Source organism: Leptodactylus fuscus, chromosome 5, assembly GCF_031893055.1.
Source record: "Leptodactylus fuscus isolate aLepFus1 chromosome 5, aLepFus1.hap2, whole genome shotgun sequence".
Lineage (NCBI taxonomy): Eukaryota > Metazoa > Chordata > Amphibia > Anura > Leptodactylidae > Leptodactylus > Leptodactylus fuscus.
This window is the reverse complement of record NC_134269.1, coordinates 113,782,856-113,803,996: the sequence shown is the minus strand read 5'-3', so window position 1 is coordinate 113,803,996 and position 21,141 is coordinate 113,782,856. Positions and strand designations below refer to the sequence as shown.

The 21,141-nt window shown below is 41.9% G+C and overlaps 1 protein-coding gene across 7 annotated transcripts in view; it reads right to left on the bottom strand.

Moving 5' to 3' along the window:
• CACNA2D1 (calcium voltage-gated channel auxiliary subunit alpha2delta 1) overlaps positions 1-21,141 on the bottom strand; it is a 561,607-nt gene that overhangs the window by 19,309 nt on the left and 521,157 nt on the right. For all 7 annotated transcript variants that reach the window (XM_075274041.1, XM_075274040.1, XM_075274043.1 and 4 more), the window contains 9 exons: positions 11,374-11,458; positions 10,456-10,518; positions 9,403-9,506; positions 8,601-8,687; positions 7,036-7,103; positions 4,990-5,031; positions 4,113-4,184; positions 2,617-2,769; positions 2,489-2,541 (listed from right to left, as the gene is read on the bottom strand). In XM_075274041.1, the coding sequence (XP_075130142.1) occupies positions 2,489-2,541; positions 2,617-2,769; positions 4,113-4,184; positions 4,990-5,031; positions 7,036-7,103; positions 8,601-8,687; positions 9,403-9,506; positions 10,456-10,518; positions 11,374-11,458 (727 nt within the window). The remainder of the gene's footprint in view (positions 1-2,488; positions 2,542-2,616; positions 2,770-4,112; positions 4,185-4,989; positions 5,032-7,035; positions 7,104-8,600; positions 8,688-9,402; positions 9,507-10,455; positions 10,519-11,373; positions 11,459-21,141) is intronic.

Here is a 21,141-nt window from a genome sequence, read left to right as displayed (position 1 = left end):
CAGAGGGCTTTGAGTGTCCCCTTTGGCACACACGTTCACCACCAGAGTACTATAGCAATGACTAGGGGCTGACACATGGAAAAGACATACAGTACAGATCTCCCCTTTTACTTTTCCTCTCAGCTCAAGATATCTTGAGATTAATACCATGCAATGACCTGCTCACAAGAAAATGCAACTTATCTCAGGATATCTTACACTAAGAGGAAATGTAATGAAGGACACATCTGTAATGTCACCTCTTACTGTTTGAACTGTGTAATGTGAAAAGCTGGAGAAATGGACATGTCATCCAGACAGGAGAATTACTATGAAGAAGTATAAACACGGTCACGTTTGTGAAATTTATGGTCCTCCCTCTTTATTAACTATTAATTCAAATACCTAATTAGTCTAATGAAATTGGGGCAGCTTTATAATGCCATAATGCTTTATTTCTTACAAAAGGTGCATGCTAGTGTTTTCTGACTCTCTTAAATGCCATTTGTTCAAACATGCCTTTGTTTCCAATTTACTTTTGATGTATTTTCAATTACTTTGTCCTGAACACACCCTCTCTATTATAACGGATGGGCTGCACCATTTGAAACTTAGCTTCAGTGATACAAACATGTTACTATAGACTGACATTCATAAGTCTACGGTATGCATGATAAACTAATTGTATATTAAAACCCCCAGGGGAAAGGGTGGGGGTAAAAAACTTTTTAAATATATAACTATTATTTTTAGAAATAAAGTCCTTAACAACTAAGAATTGTTACCAAGAGTTAGAACTTTTTAAAGTTTAACAATCCAGTTGTATGAGGGGTTATTTTCTGGGTACGTTGTGGTGGCACCATTTTGGGGCACATACATCTTATTGGTTAAATGTTATTAACCATTTCTGAGAATGAATAAAAAACTGAAATTCTAACCGGTTTATTGTTGCTATAAATTTTGCACCATTGTTGCTAAATTAACCTGGTACATTTATTCTCTACTTCAATATGATCACATTGAAGTCAAATATCTATAGTTTTTGTTTGTTTTTATTTTATATATTTTACTATTTCTGTGTGGAGAAGACTTGACATTTTTATTGATTCTATTTTGGGGAACATAGCACTTTTTCAGCACTTTTCTATACCATTTAGTGGCAAAACAATTTTTTTCCACATTATTCACCATTAAGAGAAAATACTATTACAGATGTATTGCTTAGGCATTAAGAATGTGGCAATATTTCAATGTGAGTTTTTATTTATTTTATTTACAAAACATTTTGGGATTGGAGATTAATGTTTTAGCTTTAGCTTTACTTAATTTTTGTAACATAATTTTTTACTACACTACTTATGTAGTGTAATGTATTGAGCTGTCAGTCTATTAGGCTGTGCTTTCATTATGAAAATTATAAAAAGGGGTACCCCCACTAGAAAGGATAAAACGTAACCTTTGTTATGTTTAAAATTTAAAAGCCCCAAACAAAATTTCAGCCCCTATGATATTGATACAGGGCTTATGTGCAAGTGTGTATGTCCATCTTGCCAATTGTATGTTGTAAATTTATATTAATCCCATACAAACAGAATGTGTTTTGTTTTAGGATTCACACATCATTGTTTTCAGGAATGTAAATATAAATAGTACCTCTACCACAATAGACCATTCAGTCATGGGACGGGCAATTATAGTGCTTAGACACTGTTGAATTGCCCCAATTTGCATTTACAAGTTGTTCTTTGAATAATATCAACTTCAGTGTGACAACTACAGCTAAATAGCCTGAACACCCTTATTGTTTATGGGTATTTGTTACAGGTGCTGCATTACATTCACACACAAGCTAGCTAAATAGCCCAAACGTTCCTATTGTCTATAGGTACTCCTTGCAGGTACTGCATTACATTCACACAAAAGCACAGCCCAAAGTCTAAAGGTTCATTTAGACTAGTAGGTAGTAATACAACTGTGGTTCCTAATTGCAGGTTCAGGCTTAAGCTTGTTGTTCACCTAGAGCCTGTGTACTTTCTGCTTGATATCTTCACCACAGCACATTACATGTGTAGTATATACCAACTACACTTAGTCCCTTGTCTGTTAAAGGTTACGTTTTATCCTTTCTAGTACCCCTTTTTGTAATTTTTGTAGATAATTGGTAACCCCGGATCCAGTGTGTACTACTTTTGTGCTTTCATTATGCCCTGGGCTGCCATGTAAAAGCATTAATACTATACAATCACATTTGATGCCTATTGGAGGGAGCCATTCTCCATTCAATAACTATTCAAATATTTTGTGAGGTTTTCATATCTCCACCATACTCCATTTTACCTTACAAAGGGAGGTTGCAAAAAGAGGACTTTTGACATCAATGTGTCCCAAAGAACTTATAGAATGGGATTTTCTTACCAACAAAATATCTTCAAGTCACATGTTAATTGTAAAAGTAAGCATCAATCATAGGTTAACCTTAGTTAAAGAGGTCTAGCGAATTGTAACTTACCACGCAGCAGCAGAAGCCCACCATCCAAGGTTTAGAATATCTGCTATGGTAGGCTACAATGAAAGGATATATGTGTTATTAGGAAATAGAAAATAGTTTAATATTAAGAGATAAGTAATATTACGTACCACAAATACGGAACGAGGAGCTGCTGTTTTTGCTGGCTCTTCACCTGGATCACACACAGACTGGTAGTCATAAGACTTATTAAATGCATATACTGAAATGTTGACAAGCTTTCTCATCAAGCTCGGGTCAATCTCTCCAAAAAATTTTCCAATCTAGAATTAACAAATATAGACTGTATTTTCCATCTTATCTTAAAAATGGCTCTAAAATTATAAACTAAACAGTACAGTACTTCTTTCCAATACATGCATTTTTTTTCTGACTTTTAAACTCGATAAGAAGCATACCTAGACTTGCTGCATTTAAAAAAAAATTCCACTGATCCAAAGGCAGAGTATACAGTAAACATCAAAACTAGTGTTGAGTAAATAGGTAGATAGTAGATAGGAATACCTTGCTCCCATAGGAATGCGTGTTAGCGACTGGCAAATCTTCACAGCGCTTAACCCCTTGGTGTTCAGCCGCTTCCACGCATTCCTTTGGGAGCGAGGTATTCGACGAATAGTTTTGAATACTATTCGCTCAACACTAATCAAAACCCAAAGTGCTGGTTAGGTAAACATTTTAATTCTATAATGTAAGCTTCAAATTAAAATCTGGATGCAGTACTTTAGAACTCAAAAAAAAAAAACCCATGAAAAAATGCCAAAAAACGCAAATGAAAATACATTAAAAAGCCAGGGACGGTTTATTAAGGCTGGCATTTTGTATGCCAGTCTTAATAAAGGCCCGGATAGGTGCAGGACATGGCTGATATATGAAAAGACTCCAGACTCTTCATAAATCAGACACATTCATATGCAAGAGAATGAAGAACATTCCAGTTAGGAATTTGGTCCATTTAGCTTCAGACATAGGGCTGTGCACTGCATTTTCCAAATTTCTCGGTCTGGGGTTGTATCTCTTAGCATGGCACTAGTGCCATGCCTAATATACCAACACAGCAGCTCTATTTCCCCACATCAATAGGCAACTATTCCCTGGAAATAATAAGTTTTAATAAATATTTTGGGCTGAGGCATTTTGCACTGGCCTACCACACTCCCCACCGATGCAGCCACATATTCACAATGTAGTATGGAGATGCACAGAGCCGGGACTGTGGTGCACAATACTTTAAAATGTCCCATTCAGAGAACAACTTTTCTATATTAAAAAATGTTATTACTGTAAATATAAGCAATTTAACTCATCCATTGCAAGTTGAAAGACTAAACTATATATTGTATGCCAAGATTATACAAAGGCTTAGCATCTGTGATCCATTTTCCTAAATTTTATGTGTAAACTAATACTTCCCCATGTAAGGTGTTTCTAAGTTTAGGAATATCAACAAGAACATTTAAGTACCAAATCAATAAATGTTTCACATACAGTTATCTTCAACAACTAGAGGACTTTTTTGGCTCAAATCTTTAGTACAGATATTAATAACTTTGAGATCTGGAAACTCATAGCCCCTTCCTAGTAGAGGTGAAATACAATATATCCATACCTGAGTATTGTAACTCTTTTGATTTGACATTAATAGGAAGCCACCATCGTCAAGAATTATGCAGTCCAATTGCTGTAAAATATTAAGTAAATTTCATGAGGTTACTTTTCTTCCATTCCTTTATAATATCAATGTCTATGAAGTCATCATTATACTTTTTTATTTTTGATTTACCATACGGTGGTTTTGTTTATTATCATCAAGCATATCCTGTAGAACATGAGTTCAGTGATCTTCCAAAGGACCAATGAACTGCATACATGACTTGAGTGGGATGGTACAGCAATATGTTTGCCTGCATGACTTGTTGTACTGGCCCCACAGCCATGCCTTCTTTAGACATGTTCATGCTATGTCTACACTCAGATTTGCTCTGCCAGCTAGTAGTAGGGGTTCAGCAATGAGTCACTTACAAGATGTTGTCTTTCCACTTTAGTGTTAATGTCAACAGCCTTCTGAATTAACATCAAGATCTACTAGTCCTTACTGGTACAATCTACTTTAAGTTATCACAAGAGAGTCCCCAGGTAACATATATACTTACAGCATCCACAGATTTATATTTCTATAGCTAGCAAATAGAATGGACTATGTAAAAACAGAATGGCAGCTATTTATTACATAAACTGAACAGTTGTATCTCAATTCTCCAGAATACGCCATATGTTTATCATGGTTTATGAGCAAACAAAAACAATTAAACACTGCCATTTGGTTGTGAAATCTTTCTTAAAATCAAACAATAAAGGCACGCTTTCCTAAAACACTATATATCATATTCTTCTTTAAAATTATCATTGATCACAGATTTCCTCCAACTGGGAAAACACAGCTGTACTTCTAGATTTCTATTTTATACAAGTTTGAGAACTCTTACCGAGCTGTCCAGTTTACAGTTACAGACTTCATCCATCTTGCACTGTAGAGGGGAAATGGAAAAATGTATTCATTAAAAAGACACAGAGGAATATAATCAAGCTCTGGGAGTATCCTGAAGACAAAAGCACATTGTTCCAGAGACAGGCAGAAAAGCACATTGTTACCAGGAGTTTCAGCTAATGGCAATGACTTTATTGACTATCTTTTTTTAGAATATTTAATTAGTCATTTGTGGCGATTATTGTAATATCATTATGAAAAATCCTGTGATGGTCTTGCCCAGTATATGGTATGCCCAATAACACAGATTTTACTTGGTTACAATAGAGAATGCAACTGACTGAACTTGTTAAATGTCACAGCGACACGACTTCACTTTAATACGCTGCTCATTAGATCAGTATTCTACTGGTGTGGTTGCATTTCCTGTGTCAATGCACTAAACCAGAACTGAACTACTTGTATAACATTCCTTCTATAATTAGATTAGCATAGTTGTAGTTTCTTATATAAAGGCATTGTTCATTTCAGATTTGTTCTACGTTCATTTAGTGCCTATTGCCCTGCAGTTTATTTTTACCAGAACTGTAATGTTAAGTCACTTCTGATAAATTCACTGTAATTGTTGTTATATTAAATTAATGTGCATAGCAAAGACTAAAAAGAATGAATATTTCAAGGAGGGATCACCACAAAACGAGAGGATTTGCCTATGGCCACACCACCATGAACATGTCTGATCTTGGGTCAGGCCTTGTTAGTACTTGGATGGGAGATCACCTGGAAATACCAGGTATTATAGGCTTTAAATAAAATAAGAGAGGATTCTATTGTATACGCTGCTCTTATCTGAAATTGCACAAACTACTGATTTTGTTATGCCACTGATACATTTGGGCAATACCAAGCAAAAAACTTAATTAATGGAGGATATGATTGAACTAAAGTAAGTACAAAATGGGACTATATAATATAAGAAGCACTGCTATAATACACTTCTTTCTGCAGCTAAACATGCAAATTGCAACTGAAATATAAGATTTTGCCCATAGAATATGCGTGTCTGAGTGTGGTTTTCTAAAAGAAACATTATTTAAACCCTAAGCAATTATATAGACATTGAGTGAGCCAGGACACATGGCTAAGGCTAAATCCTCATGAAGCGAGTCGCAGCCAAAAAATGCTGCGGAAAAGACAGTGGCAGAAATGCATCATGTTTTTTTCTGCAGCATTATCACAGAAAGTCCCCAGAATTTTCCTCTGTGGACTTTCTGTACCTATTATACCTATACAGAAAATGCCAGCGTTTCTGTAGGTATAATTTTCAAAAACACATCATAGCTAGAGATGAGCGAACACTAAAACGTTCGGGGTTCGAAATCCGATTCGAACAGCCGCACACTGTTCGACTGTTCGAACCCCATTATAGTCTATGGGGGGAAATGCTCGTTTCAGGGGTACGCAACATTCGATCAAATTCTACTTACCAAGTCCATGAGTGAGGGTCGGGCTGGATTCTTCTCCCTGCGCAGCGTCCCCGCGTCCTCTTCCGGCCTTGAATTCACTCTGCTAGGCATCGGGCCTGGGCAGAGCCGACTGCGCATGCCCGCACTACAAGCGGACATGCGCAGTCGGCTCTGCCCAGGCCTGATACCTGGCAGAGTGAATTCAGAGCCGGAAGAGGACGTGGGGATGCTGCGCAGGGAGAAGACTTCTAAAGGTGGGAGAAGACTTCTAAAGGTAAGAGAAGAACCAGCATTGATTGGCAATGTATAGCATTCTGTTATTCAACGCTGGTTCTGCATGGAATCTTAACTTCGAACAGCTAGTAGTACTCGATCGAGTAGGAGTATTTTGAATACCGTAGTATTCGATTGAATACCTACTCGATCGAGTACTACTCGCTCATCTCTACTTACCAGCAAAAAAAAAGAAAAAAAATGATGTGGGTTGAAGCATACATACACAGTTCTGTAAAATGTTATTCAAACACTACATGACACTATACATTTCATGCTAGAATAAGAAAATAGACAAATTTTACCGGTTCTTTGGTAGTAGCACTTGTAAAATTGTCCATCCAACTCTGAAAATCTATTTTTACTCCAACAACTAAAACAAAAAGACATAACATTCTTGAAGTCTAGTAAGTATATTTTAAGAGTGACCTAGCACAAGATTGTTCCAGGAAAGTGATAAAGACTGTATTTTACAGTGATAATCTTTTAACAATGCACCCTTTTATTAATAAGTAACATAAACATAGGTTTTCACATCTTTTCCTAGCTCTTAACTGGATTTACTTACCCTATAAGCAATTATGGCAAAACATCAACTAACCCACCCAGTAGGGTTCTAGTGTGAAGATTTGTCAATAAATAACTGTGGTTGGACATATACTGTAGGCTCAATAGCTACTTACAGGGGGGGGGGGACTTAACATACCCTGCAGTCCTGCAGTCCAGCATTCTGCACTTAAAAAGTCTTGATGTACAGATTTACTACTTTTAGAGCTCATTTGAACAAAAAATTGTGACTTTTTTTTTATTTTTTCACCGCTGACTTTTGAAAAGTGGGTGGAATAATGTGCATGGTTAGTTTTTCCAGCTGTCTGTACTCCACATTTAAGGGTCCATTCACACGGAGGGAAATGGTGAGGAATTTGGTGTGGAATTTCAGCGCTGAAAAAAAAAAAAGCCTCCCACTGACTTCAATGGGTTCCTTTTTCTGGATTTATATATATGGAATCATATGTATGGCCAGCTTTAGGGACTCTATCAAGTTTATGACCATGTATTTTTACAGATACTTACTTTTGTATTTTATGGTACATATTGCGTTTAAAAATGCTTATAATAATGTCAGTTATCACATTAGGTGAACACATACTTAATTTTGCCTGCTTCTCTCTCTGTGACTTCTGACATGCAAGAGACGGTTTGATGGTGTCTTCTCTGCTTGCCAGAGTTTGAGTTCTAGGTTGGAATCCAGCCAAGGAAAGCATCTGTATTTTTTTCCTATGAGTGTATGGGTTTTCTCCAGGTACTCAAAAGAAATACTGATAGGAGACCTTAATATCTGGTCAGTGCAGGGCCAACAGCCAGCCCCTGCACAAAGCAGCTGTATAGGCCACATACTCAACAAAGGTCTGGAAGCAGGTAGATTAGTGGCCAGGCACAAATACTGCAGCTCCCAGTGACTTCATTTGGCATCCCCCTTTCAAAATTGCCTGAGCTATAAATTGGCAGGTTTTTTTTTGCAGTGGAAAAAATTCATAAACAAAAAGCCAGATATTCACCAAAATTATATAAATAAAAAACAAAACTATTCCAGCACAAAAAAAATAAAAAATGTGTTTTATGCAGCTTCATACATGAAAATACAAAAAGACGGATGTCTCAACGTGGCAGAATTGCATTTTTTAACATGGTTTTTGGAAGACAGAAAGTAAACAAAACGAACATGCAAGAAAGAAAAGTGTCTGTAATGAGAAGAAGTTAAATCTGTCCAGATATGTTTTATGCTTTAGATCCTCCATCCTTAAAGAAATTTGTGTAATTGTTTTAGTGATCAATAGTACCATGTGCCATGACATACATTACTACTTACCAGCTGGCTTCAGCAGTTTACCATCAATGGTTATTTCTACTGCCTTGCTAACCATAATTCCATTTTCAAAAGTAGCAAGTCCAGTCCCTAGGAAAAGGAGAGGTGAATAATGATTATTTCATGCAGCAGTAAAATACAGCTAGTTTTAATGACATGTCAAGTATATGAAAGACAAACAGGAATTTGGAGGTCCTACTGGTTCAGGGCTTGGCAATAAATTACCTTTTATGCATCACTATACGTTTAACTGAAGTGAAATATGGTGACTATTAGAAAACTAATTTTTTTTGCTAAGTTTTAGATTTTGGTCAAGAAGATAAAATGCAAATAAAACCATATAAATGTGTTATCTCCAGAATCATATTGAAACACAGATTACAGGTAACATGTCATGTTGGCTGCAGAATGAAAACAAAGCCCGTAAGAAAGTTGTACAAATACAAATTTTCTTAAATTTATATTGTGCAAAAAAATAAATGGCAGCAACATGAAGAACAATATGTCCTGCAAATAATAAGCCCTCATGTAGCTCTGAGAAAAGCATAATAAAAAAAAAGTTATGGGGTTTGGATGGTAGGGAGTCAAAAAACAAAAATCAGGAACGGGTTAACCCCTTGTGGTAATGCAAAAATTAGGGTTACAGCAACATTTTCTAGAAAAAAAATGTCGCTTTCTATTTTCCCGGCCCAATTCTACATAACAGGGTAAGTGTACTCACTATACTATATATTGCTTACAGAACACCAAAATATTCTGTATCACTAAACCACTACATATTTCTATTTTGAGCATTATAACTTACTATTGAAATAAGGAGCAGTAAACACATAATTATCATTGTCCAAGCTGCGTTTATAGTAGCTATCTTCATACGTTTCAGGATCTTCAAGCCAATATTCGCCAGCACTATAAAATGAATAAATCAATTGGAGAAATGAAAGTTGCATATGGTAAGTTAGCAGAAAAGATGGTATTTTATTATTATATTAATGCTTAAACAACTTTAAGGAGCAATGAAATGAAAAGTACTTTTATACAAAATAACAACTTCATTGTGTTATCCATAAAAGCATTGTACAAGAGTACATATTCATGGCCTATCTAAGCTCATCAATATGATTCTGACATACAGCACCCCCAGTGATTAGCTGCCACACTACAAGTAAGCAAGCCAGCACCCCCAATGATTAGCTGCTACACCCAGCACCCCCAGTGATTAGCTGCTACACCCAGCACCCCCAGTGATTAGCTGCTATACCCAGCACCCCCAGTGATTAGCTGCTACACCAAGCACCCCAGTGATTAGCTGCTACACCAAGCACCCCAGTGATTAGCTGCTACACCAAGCACCCCAGTGATTAGCTGCTACAGCCAGCACCCCCAGTGATTAGCTGCTACACCCAGCACCCCCAGTGATTAGCTGCTACACCCAGCACCCCCAGTGATTAGCTCCTATACCCAGCACCCCAGTGATTAGCTGCTACACCCAGCACCCCCAGTGATTAGCTACTACAGCCAGCACCCCCAGTGATTAGCTGCTACACCCAGCACCCCAGTGATTAGCTGCTACACCCAGCACTCCCAGTGATTAGCTGCTACACCCAGCACCCCCAGTGATTAGCTGCTACACCCAGTACCCCCAGTGATTAGCTACTACACCCAGCACCCCCAGTGATTAGCTGCTACACCCAGCACCCCCAGTGATTAGCTGCTACACCCAGCACCCCCAGTGATTAGCTCCTATACCCAGCACCCCAGTGATTAGCTGCTACACCCAGCACCCCCAGTGATTAGCTACTACAGCCAGCACCCCCAGTGATTAGCTGCTACACTTCAAGTTACTGTATACACTTACCTTTTTGGATAAACTCTGGTAATTCCACCATCAGTAGCTACAAATCTAGCTATAATTCCTTTTCTGAGAATAAATAATGTATAAAGTGAAACATTATTGAAAAGAGTACACGGTAGAAAACATTAAATCACATGCCACAAAGTGTGTTACAAGGGTTTTTTCTATACTAAACATACATATAAAATGATGGAAAATGTAGCATGTCTTATTCACTCCAGGCTAGAATGGCCTAAGCTACACAGACACTTTGTACAATACTACAGAAATTTTAACTATTGAGCCATAGCTTCATTCCAAAAGATTTCAAGCTACAGAATATATGCTTTTAGATTAATACGTTAATAATATGCTAGAATATAATAATAATAATAATAATAATAATAATAATATGCTAACAATATTTTAGCCTTAAGTATGTTGACAAATTCACCAATATGACATTCCCTAACTCCGACAAAGTAAAGTTGCTTTCCTAGGTCGAATGTTAAATAAACCAATAAAGATTGTTGACAGCAATGTACTCATTTATATAAGAGAAAGATTGATCTTGTGACATACTGTACAATAGCAAAATGGCACATAAGTATTAAATCAGATTTTAACTAAATTAGTGCTAACATGAATTAAATTATATGTCCAATTATAAAACCACTGTTCATGAATGAATAATCCACATAAATATAAGAAACTATAGATAAATCTTTTTAAGGAAATCTGTTTCCATCTCCACATATTAAGCTGCTCTCCTTCATATCTTCACTTAGCCTGCTTGTTTAGATAAAGTCCACATCTGTATTTTTTCATTTTTTTCATTGTGGTATTTTGTATAAAAATCAGCAACAAAATACAAATTAATAAAGATCTTAACAACATTTTAAGACTGTCAGTTATTTCAGTAATAATAATGTAACATCTTACGGCAATGCTCCTTTCCAGTGGGTCTGTACCAGCTCGTATGTAAATCCTGCATCCAGTAGTGCTCTGTTAATCAAGTCTTTATTGCCTATTAACCATCATAAAGAATATAAGGTAAATTCTTGAGAATGTGTAAATGATTGAAGTACTTAAAGACATAGTTTTAAGATTGCAAGTCTTTTTCAACATAACATTTCAACATTTAGACCTTAAACCTTAACGTTTAGAGCATTTTGTATGTCTTAAATTCTCTTCTTCACTTTTAGCAATCAAGGTTATATTTTTCAGAAAATCCATTATGTTAAATGAACAAGAAAAATGTTAATATGTCCATTAGTGGTTCAATAATGTTGAGGTAAAAACGTTGACATGTGTGAACATAATGTTACAGATCAATATTGCTTCCAACTCAGAGTATATAGTGTAAATGAGCACACTGGTTTAGTGGTACCCGTTAACATGGTCTTTAGGAGGCCATTATTATTATGTACAGTACCACCATGACATGTGCATACAAAATTATTTACCACTTAGTTTTCTTATACACACTGGGTTGGTAGTACCATACAAAATTGATTGGTATCACATGAAGAGGTACTCCTAAAGTACAAAATCGCTAAAACATAACTTTTAATAGTACCAATAAAATATCCAAAGCTCGTCCCCCCTCAAATAATAAAATAAAAAGGAAAAAAGGGGTAGGAATTATGTGGTATCAGTACGCCTATCCCTACATGTATAATTCGATAATACAGGAGGGGAGGGTGCAGGTGTTCCTAATCAGTTCTATGTTATTGCCTACCATACATCACTGGCGATATACTAACAATAGAACTTATATGAGACCCCCACTCCGTATCCCCTCTGACACTCAATTAAGCCTGCATGCAGCCCTACGCCTGTGTTCAAATGGTCGGTAAGTATTACTAAATATGTCAGGAGTACATTGTAACACCTTCACATTCATTTGTAGGTTGGTGTAAAAATATACCCCATAGCTCCTAATCAATATCCAACCCAATGAGAGTTCTCTGTTGCAAACACCCTGAATAGTTGGGGAGTCTCTCTAGCTAGGGAGGTTGATATTGGACTGCATTGGCTAGGCATAGTTAGCCCCGGTGCTGTTTTTAGCCAGGATCTATCAGTTGATATTGCGATCTAACCCTCTCTACGCGTTTCGTATTTAACTTCTCAGGAGAGTGATATATAAGTTTCAATATGAGCGTCAAAAAATAATAAACAGTTGCGGTAAAAACCACATTTCCTGCAACCCAAATGGTGGGTTGCAGTACTGAAGCGAGTCCGATGTAGGGCTGCATGCAGGCTTAATTGAGTGTCAGAGGGGATACGGAGTGGGGGTCTCATATAAGTTCTATTGTAAGGGTCAGTTCACACGTGAACTGCCCGCGCGGGTTTTGACACCGAGAGAGACGCGGTGAGCCGCGTCTCTCTCTTGTCAAAACCCGCCTGCCGCGACCATCGCGGTCGCAGCTTTCCCCTCCACTGTCGGCTCAAATGAATGAGCTGACATAGGAGGGAGCTGCTGGGGGCGGAAGCCGCGCGGCTGAGCTCGCGCGGCTTCCGCCTGAAGAAAGGGCATGTCCTCTCTTTTCTCCGCTAGCGGCAGCCCGCCGCTAGCAGAAAAAAAAAGCCCGGTGGTCTACATAGACCACCATTGTAAAGGGGCGGATTTTGAAGCGAAATCCGCTGTCAAAATCCGCCCCTCTGTTCACGTGTGAACTAGCCCTTAGTATATCGCCAGTGATGTATGGTAGGCAATAACAAAGAACTGATTAGGAACACCCGCACCCTCCCCTCCTGTATTATCGAATTATACATGTAGGGATAGGCGTACTGATACTACATAATTCCTACCCCTTTTTTCCTTTTTATTTTATTATTTGAGGGGGGACGAGCTTTATTTTATTGGTACTATTAAAAGTTATGTTTTAGCAATTTTGTACTTTAGGAGTACCTCTTCATGTGATACCACTTAGTTTTCTGTCTAGGAAAAACATACATATAGGTACAAATGATCATATAAGAAATATTTTACTTTAAATAAAGGCCTGAGAAGCAGCTGGACACTACAGTCCAGCATTTTAAAAATGATTTTGGCATTGCTCTGCTTTAATAAGACAATAAAAATTTAGTTAGCCTTGTGTATCTGATCAATTATAGTATATCCTGACATAGATGGAGCCATCATAAGACTGACATTAAGGCCCCATGGGCCGGAAACGCCATGGGAAAAATTGTGGCGTTTTACAGTAATTGCAAAGTGGACGGTTTTGGAAATCTCAGTATGTCAATTATATCTACAAAAATGCCGGTGGTTTTCCAGTGGATATAATTGTAACAGAAAATCCGCGGAGGAAAACTCCACAAACTTTCTGTTCAAAGTGCTGCAGGAAGAACCACAATGTGTTCCCGCCGCGGTTTTTCCCGCAGCGCTTTTTAGCTGCGAATCGTTCCGTGGGGCCTTAGTCTAAAGGGGTTGTCCGTGATAAAATAGGAATTAACACATAAACTAAACCCCCTCCCGCCGCCTAAGCTCTAATTTAATTCTATTTTTTTTAAAAAAATGTATAATTACCAGTCATATGACCACCCCAAGGACACTTTCTGAGAATCTGTTGACATTCCTTATCAGCGTTTACGAAATGCAACACCACCAGTACTCTCTCCCCTCCAACCCTATCAATACATACATGTCTTCCTGTATTCAGGAACAGCTCCCCCTCTCTTGAAGCACCTGTGCAGCCTGGCGGTGACTGCAAGACGTGCAATAGAGATGGCAAGCCATCTCTACTGCGCAGGCCTCACAGGAACTTCCAGTCTGTGCACAGAGCCTCCAGCCTGCACTGGAAGAGGTAAGGAGAAGCTGTCTCTCAGATCGTAAGCTACATAAGTATAATGTGATGGAGCGGGGAGGGGGAGTGGGCTGAGTTAGTTACTTGAAAGGGGTTAGCAGTGGACAGGATAGCCTACTGTAGCTTAGCTAGTGAGAGGGGGCCTAGTATTGAGCAGGATAGCTTTGCATAGATTAGCTAGGGAGACAGCAGGTGGGGGTGTAATGGAGTGAGAGAGGAGGGGGCAGCAGTGACAGGGAGGTAGTGTAGAAGGTACACAGGAAACAGTGGCGTAACTAGGAATGGCAGGGCCCCGTGGCGAACCTTTGACATGAGGCCCCCCCCGGCTGACAACGAAAACCCCGACCAACGCCGAAAACCCCGCACGACCCCACCCCCCGCATTCCTACGCACACTATTATGCTCCATAGTGGCCCCTGCACACATTATTATACCCCATAGTGGCCCCTGCACACAGTATTATACCCCATAGTGGCCCCTGCACACACTATTATGCACCATAGTGGCCCCTGCACACAGTATTATCCCCATAGTGGCTCCTGCACACAATATTATACCCCATAGTGGCCCCTGCACACAGTATTATACCCCATAGTGGCCCCTGCACACATTATTATACCCCATAGTGGCCCCTGCACACATTATTATATCCCATAGTGGCCCCTGCACACATTATTATACCCCATAGTGGCCCCTGCACACAGTATTATACCCCATAGTGGCCCCTGCACACACTATTATGCACCATAGTGGCCCCTGCACACAGTATTATCCCCCATAGTGGCCCTGCACACAGTATTATGCCCCATTGTGGCCCCTATACACAGTATTATCCCCCATTGTGGCCCCTTCACCCACTATTATGCCCCGTTGTGGACACCCATTAACAATTATTATACTCTGGGGTCTTTTCAGACCCCAGAGTATATTAATCAGAGACCCAGGGGAAGAACAACATTAAAAAAAAACAAAAAAACACTGTAACTTACCTGTCTCTCGACTCCCCGCTGGTGGCCATCTTCAATGACGTCAGGGACGTCATGTGACCGGGAGCCTGCGTCGCGACGCATAAGGACGCAGGCCCCGATCATGTGACGTCTGAGACGTCACACAAGTAGGCCGAGCCTGGAGAGGTAAGTAACACAGTTTTTATGTTCAGTTACTGTGCTGTTTCATCTAGGTGTAATCATACCGTTCACACATAGATTGTATTCTTTGTATTCCATGCTGCCACCTGCTGTCCTTTTTCTGTATGACAGGCTGTAGTTAATTAATTCTGTACATGCCTTCACTTCCTGGTTCAAGGGTAACTGTTTCCTGTTTTCACTATCACTAGTCTCCTTTTTCTCTGGGAGAGAGAAACACTTGGACTGAGCAGCAGAAGGCATCAGTTTTCGACCATACACACAATTACTAGTTGCTCACACTTGCTGTACCATCCTGCTTGTTACACCTGTATTCCTGGAGAAGTGCTGCATTACCATCACATGCTGTATGTCCAGTCTTCCAAATAAACAAGCCTGAACTTCACCATTCCTGATGTGCATCATCTCTCCGGACGCTGAGCAACATGGTCCTGTCTGCCCTGCATTGAGGAAACGAAGGTAGGACCTCTCCCAGCCCCTATCCACCTGCCACATCTTCATTCGCCTCATGTGGGGACAGAACAGTTACCTCTCCTGCACTTCCGATCATTATACTCGGGGGTCCGAAAAGACCCCCCGAGTATAATAGTGCTTGTGGGGCCCGCGGTGTCACTTACCGATCCCGGCCCCTGCCAGGATCAGTAAGTATATAGGGCCCGTTAGCGGCTGGAGTAACTCCAGCCGGTAACGGCCTATTAAAAAAATCAAAAAATGCAGCGGTAGCGACTGCCACCGGGCCCCTAATGTCCCGGGCCCTGTGGCAGCTGCTACTGCTGCTACCACGGTAGTTACGCCACTGACAGGAAATCACATAGTAGGAGGCTAACATTAAGTAAACAGATTCAGAAGATACCAGGAGCTCCCTCAGACATACAGAAATCACTCAAAACACTGCTGAAAGTATATGAGTATATAGAGATGAGCGAACACTAAAATGTTCGAGGTTCGAAATTCGATTCGAACAGCCGCTCAATGTTCGTGTGTTCGAACGGGTTTCGAACCCCATTATAGTCTATGGGGAACAGATACTCGTTAAGGGGGAAACCCAAATCCGTGTCTGGAGGGTCACCAAGTCCACTATGACACCCCAGGAAATGATGCCAACACCTCTGGAATGACACTGGGACAGCAGGGGAAGCATGTCTGGGGGCATCTAACACACCAAAGACCCTCTATTACCCCAACATCACAGCCTAACAACTACACACTTTACACACTCAATACCACCTCTCTGACAGTAGGAAAACACCTTGAAACATGTGTATTTGGCACTTGCAGTGAGGAGAGCTTGTCACCAGCAGTGAATTTGGCCCTTGTAGTAAGTTGAGGTTGGCACCAACATTTGTTTTGAAAATCAGGGTGGATTGAGCCTCTAACCAGCAGAGTTTGGGCAAATTCATGGTGGAGGGAGCCTCTAAAAACCCCAGTTTGGACCAATTCATGGTGGAGGGAGCCTCTAACCAGCCCAGTTTGGGCAAATTCATGGTGGAGGGAGCCTCTAAAAAATCCAGTTTGGACCAATTCATGGTGGAGGGAGCCTCTAACCAGCCCAGTTTGGGCAAATTCATGGTGGAGGGAGCCTCTAACCAGCCCAGTTTGGACCAATTAATGGTGGAGGGAGCCTCTAACCAGCCCAGTTTGGACCAATTAATGGTGGAGGGAGCCTCTAACCACCCCAGTTTGGACCAATTCATGGTGGAGGGAGCCTCTAAACAGCCCAGTTTGGGCAAATTCATGGTGGAGGGAGCCTCTAAAAAACCCAGTTTGGACCAATTCATGGTGGAGGGAGCCTCTAACCAGCCCAGTTTGGACCAATTAATGGTGGAGGGAGCCTCTAAACAGCCAAGTTTGGACCAATTCATGGTGGAGGGAGCCTCTAAAAACCCCAGTTTGGACCAATTCATGGTGGAGGGAGCCTCTAACCAGCCCAGTTTGGGCAAATTCATGGTGGAGGGAGCCTCTAAACAGCCCAGTTTGGGCAAATTCATGGTGGAGGGAGCCTCTAACCAGCCCAGTTTGGACCAATTAATGGTGGAGGGAGCCTCTAACCAGCCCAGTTTGGACCAATTAATGGTGGAGGGAGCCTCTAACCAGCCCAGTTTGGACCAATTAATGGTGGAGGGAGCCTCTAACCACCCCAGTTTGGACCAATTCATGGTGGAGGGAGCCTCTAACCAGCCCAGTTTGGACCAATTCATGGTGGAGGGAGCCTCTAAAAAACCCAGTTTGGACCAATTCATGGTGGAGGGAGCCTCTAAACAGCCCAGTTTGGGCAAATTCATGGTGGAGGGAGCCTCTAAAAAACCCAGTTTGGACCAATTCATGGTGGAGGGAGCCTCTAACCAGCCCAGTTTGGACCAATTAATGGTGGAGGGAGCCTCTAAACAGCCAAGTTTGGACCAATTCATGGTGGAGGGAGCCTCTAAAAACCCCAGTTTGGACCAATTCATGGTGGAGGGAGCCTCTAACCAGCCCAGTTTGGACCAATTAATGGTGGAGGGAGCCTCTAACCAGCCCAGTTTGGACCAATTAATGCTGGAGGGAGCCTCTAACCACCCCAGTTTGGACCAATTCATGGTGGAGGGAGCCTCTAAACAGCCAAGTTTGGACCAATTCATGGTGAAGGGAGCCTCTAAAAACCCGTTTGGACCAATTCATGGTGGAGGGAGCCTCTAACCAGCCCAGTTTGGGCAAATTCATGGTGGAGGGAGCCTCTAAACAGCCCAGTTTGGGCAAATTCATGGTGGAGGGAGCCTCTAACCAGCCCAGTTTGGACCAATTAATGGTGGAGGGAGCCTCTAACCAGCCCAGTTTGGACCAATTAATGGTGGAGGGAGCCTCTAACCACCCCAGTTTGGACCAATTCATGGTGGAGGGAGCCTCTAAACAGCCAAGTTTGGACCAATTCATGGTGGAGGGAGCCTCTAAAAACCCCAGTTTGGACCAATTCATGGTGGAGGGAGCCTCTAACCAGCCCAGTTTGGACCAATTCATGGTGGAGGGAGCCTCTAAAAAACCCAGTTTGGACCAATTCATGGTGGAGGGAGCCTCTAAACAGCCCAGTTTGGGCAAATTCATGGTGGAGGGAGCCTCTAAAAAACCCAGTTTGGACCAATTCATGGTGGAGGGAGCCTCTAACCAGCCCAGTTTGGACCAATTAATGGTGGAGGGAGCCTCTAAACAGCCAAGTTTGGACCAATTCATGGTGGAGGGAGCCTCTAAAAACCCCAGTTTGGACCAATTCATGGTGGAGGGAGCCTCTAACCAGCCCAGTTTGGACCAATTAATGGTGGAGGGAGCCTCTAACCACCCCAGTTTGGACCAATTCATGGTGGAGGGAGCCTCTAAACAGCCAAGTTTGGACCAATTCATGGTGAAGGGAGCCTCTAAAAACCCGTTTGGACCAATTCATGGTGGAGGGAGCCTCTAACCAGCCCAGTTTGGGCAAATTCATGGTGGAGGGAGCCTCTAAACAGCCCAGTTTGGGCAAATTCATGGTGGAGGGAGCCTCTAACCAGCCCAGTTTGGACCAATTAATGGTGGAGGGAGCCTCTAACCAGCCCAGTTTGGACCAATTAATGGTGGAGGGAGCCTCTAACCACCCCAGTTTGGACCAATTCATGGTGGAGGGAGCCTCTAAACAGCCAAGTTTGGACCAATTCATGGTGGAGGGAGCCTCTAAAAACCCCAGTTTGGACCAATTCATGGTGGAGGGAGCCTCTAACCAGCCCAGTTTGGACCAATTAATGGTGGAGGGAGCCTCTAAACAGCCAAGTTTTGGGAAATTCATGGTGGAGGGAGCCTCTAACCAGCCCAGTTTGGACCAATTCATGGTGGAGGGAGCCTCTAAACAGCCCAGTTTGGGCAAATTCATGGTGGAGGGAGCCTCTAAAAAACCCAGTTTGGACCAATTCATGGTGGAGGGAGCCTCTAACCAGCCCAGTTTGGACCAATTAATGGTGGAGGGAGCCTCTAAACAGCCAAGTTTGGACCAATTCATGGTGGAGGGAGCCTCTAACCACCCCAGTTTGGACCAATTCATGGTGGAGGGAGCCTCTAAACAGCCAAGTTTGGACCAATTCATGGTGGAGGGAGCCTCTAAAAACCCCAGTTTGGACCAATTCATGGTGGAGGGAGCCTCTAACCAGCCCAGTTTGGGCAAATTCATGGTGGAGGGAGCCTCTAAACAGCCCAGTTTGGGCAAATTCATGGTGGAGGGAGCCTCTAAAAAACCCAGTTTGGACCAATTCATGGTGGAGGGAGCCTCTAAACAGCCAAGTTTGGACCAATTCATGGTGAAGGGAGCCTCTAAAAACCCGTTTGGACCAATTCATGGTGGAGGGAGCCTCTAACCAGCCCAGTTTGGGCAAATTCATGGTGGAGGGAGCCTCTAAACAGCCCAGTTTGGGCAAATTCATGGTGGAGGGAGCCTCTAACCAGCCCAGTTTGGACCAATTAATGGTGGAGGGAGCCTCTAACCAGCCCAGTTTGGACCAATTAATGGTGGAGGGAGCCTCTAACCACCCCAGTTTGGACCAATTCATGGTGGAGGGAGCCTCTAAACAGCCAAGTTTGGACCAATTCATGGTGGAGGGAGCCTCTAAAAACCCCAGTTTGGACCAATTCATGGTGGAGGGAGCCTCTAACCAGCCCAGTTTGGACCAATTCATGGTGGAGGGAGCCTCTAAAAAACCCAGTTTGGACCAATTCATGGTGGAGGGAGCCTCTAAACAGCCCAGTTTGGGCAAATTCATGGTGGAGGGAGCCTCTAAAAAACCCAGTTTGGACCAATTCATGGTGGAGGGAGCCTCTAACCAGCCCAGTTTGGACCAATTAATGGTGGAGGGAGCCTCTAAACAGCCAAGTTTGGACCAATTCATGGTGGAGGGAGCCTCTAAAAACCCCAGTTTGGACCAATTCATGGTGGAGGGAGCCTCTAACCAGCCCAGTTTGGACCAATTAATGGTGGAGGGAGCCTCTAACCAGCCCAGTTTGGACCAATTAATGGTGGAGGGAGCCTCTAACCACCCCAGTTTGGACCAATTCATGGTGGAGGGAGCCTCTAAACAGCCAAGTTTGGACCAATTCATGGTGAAGGGAGCCTCTAAAAACCCGTTTGGACCAATTCATGGTGGAGGGAGCCTCTAACCAGCCCAGTTTGGGCAAATTCATGGTGGAGGGAGCCTCTAAAAACCCCAGTTTGGACCAATTCATGGTGGAGGGAGCCTCTAACCAGCCCAGTTTGGACCAATTAATGGTGGAGGGAGCCTCTAAACAGCCAAGTTTTGGGAAATTCATGGTGGAGGGAGCCTCTAACCAGCCCAGTTTGGACCAATTCATGGTGGAGGGAGCCTCTAAACAGCCCAGTTTGGGCAAATTCATGGTGGAGGGAGCCTCTAAAAAACCCAGTTTGGACCAATTCATGGTGGAGGGAGCCTCTAACCAGCCCAGTTTGGACCAATTAATGGTGGAGGGAGCCTCTAACCAGCCCAGTTTGGACCAATTAATGGTGGAGGGAGCCTCTAACCACCCCAGTTTGGACCAATTCATGGTGGAGGGAGCCTCTAAACAGCCAAGTTTGGACCAATTCATGGTGGAGGGAGCCTCTAAAAACCCCAGTTTGGACCAATTCATGGTGGAGGGAGCCTCTAACCAGCCCAGTTTGGGCAAATTCATGGTGGAGGGAGCCTCTAAACAGCCCAGTTTGGGCAAATTCATGGTGGAGGGAGCCTCTAAAAAACCCAGTGTGGACC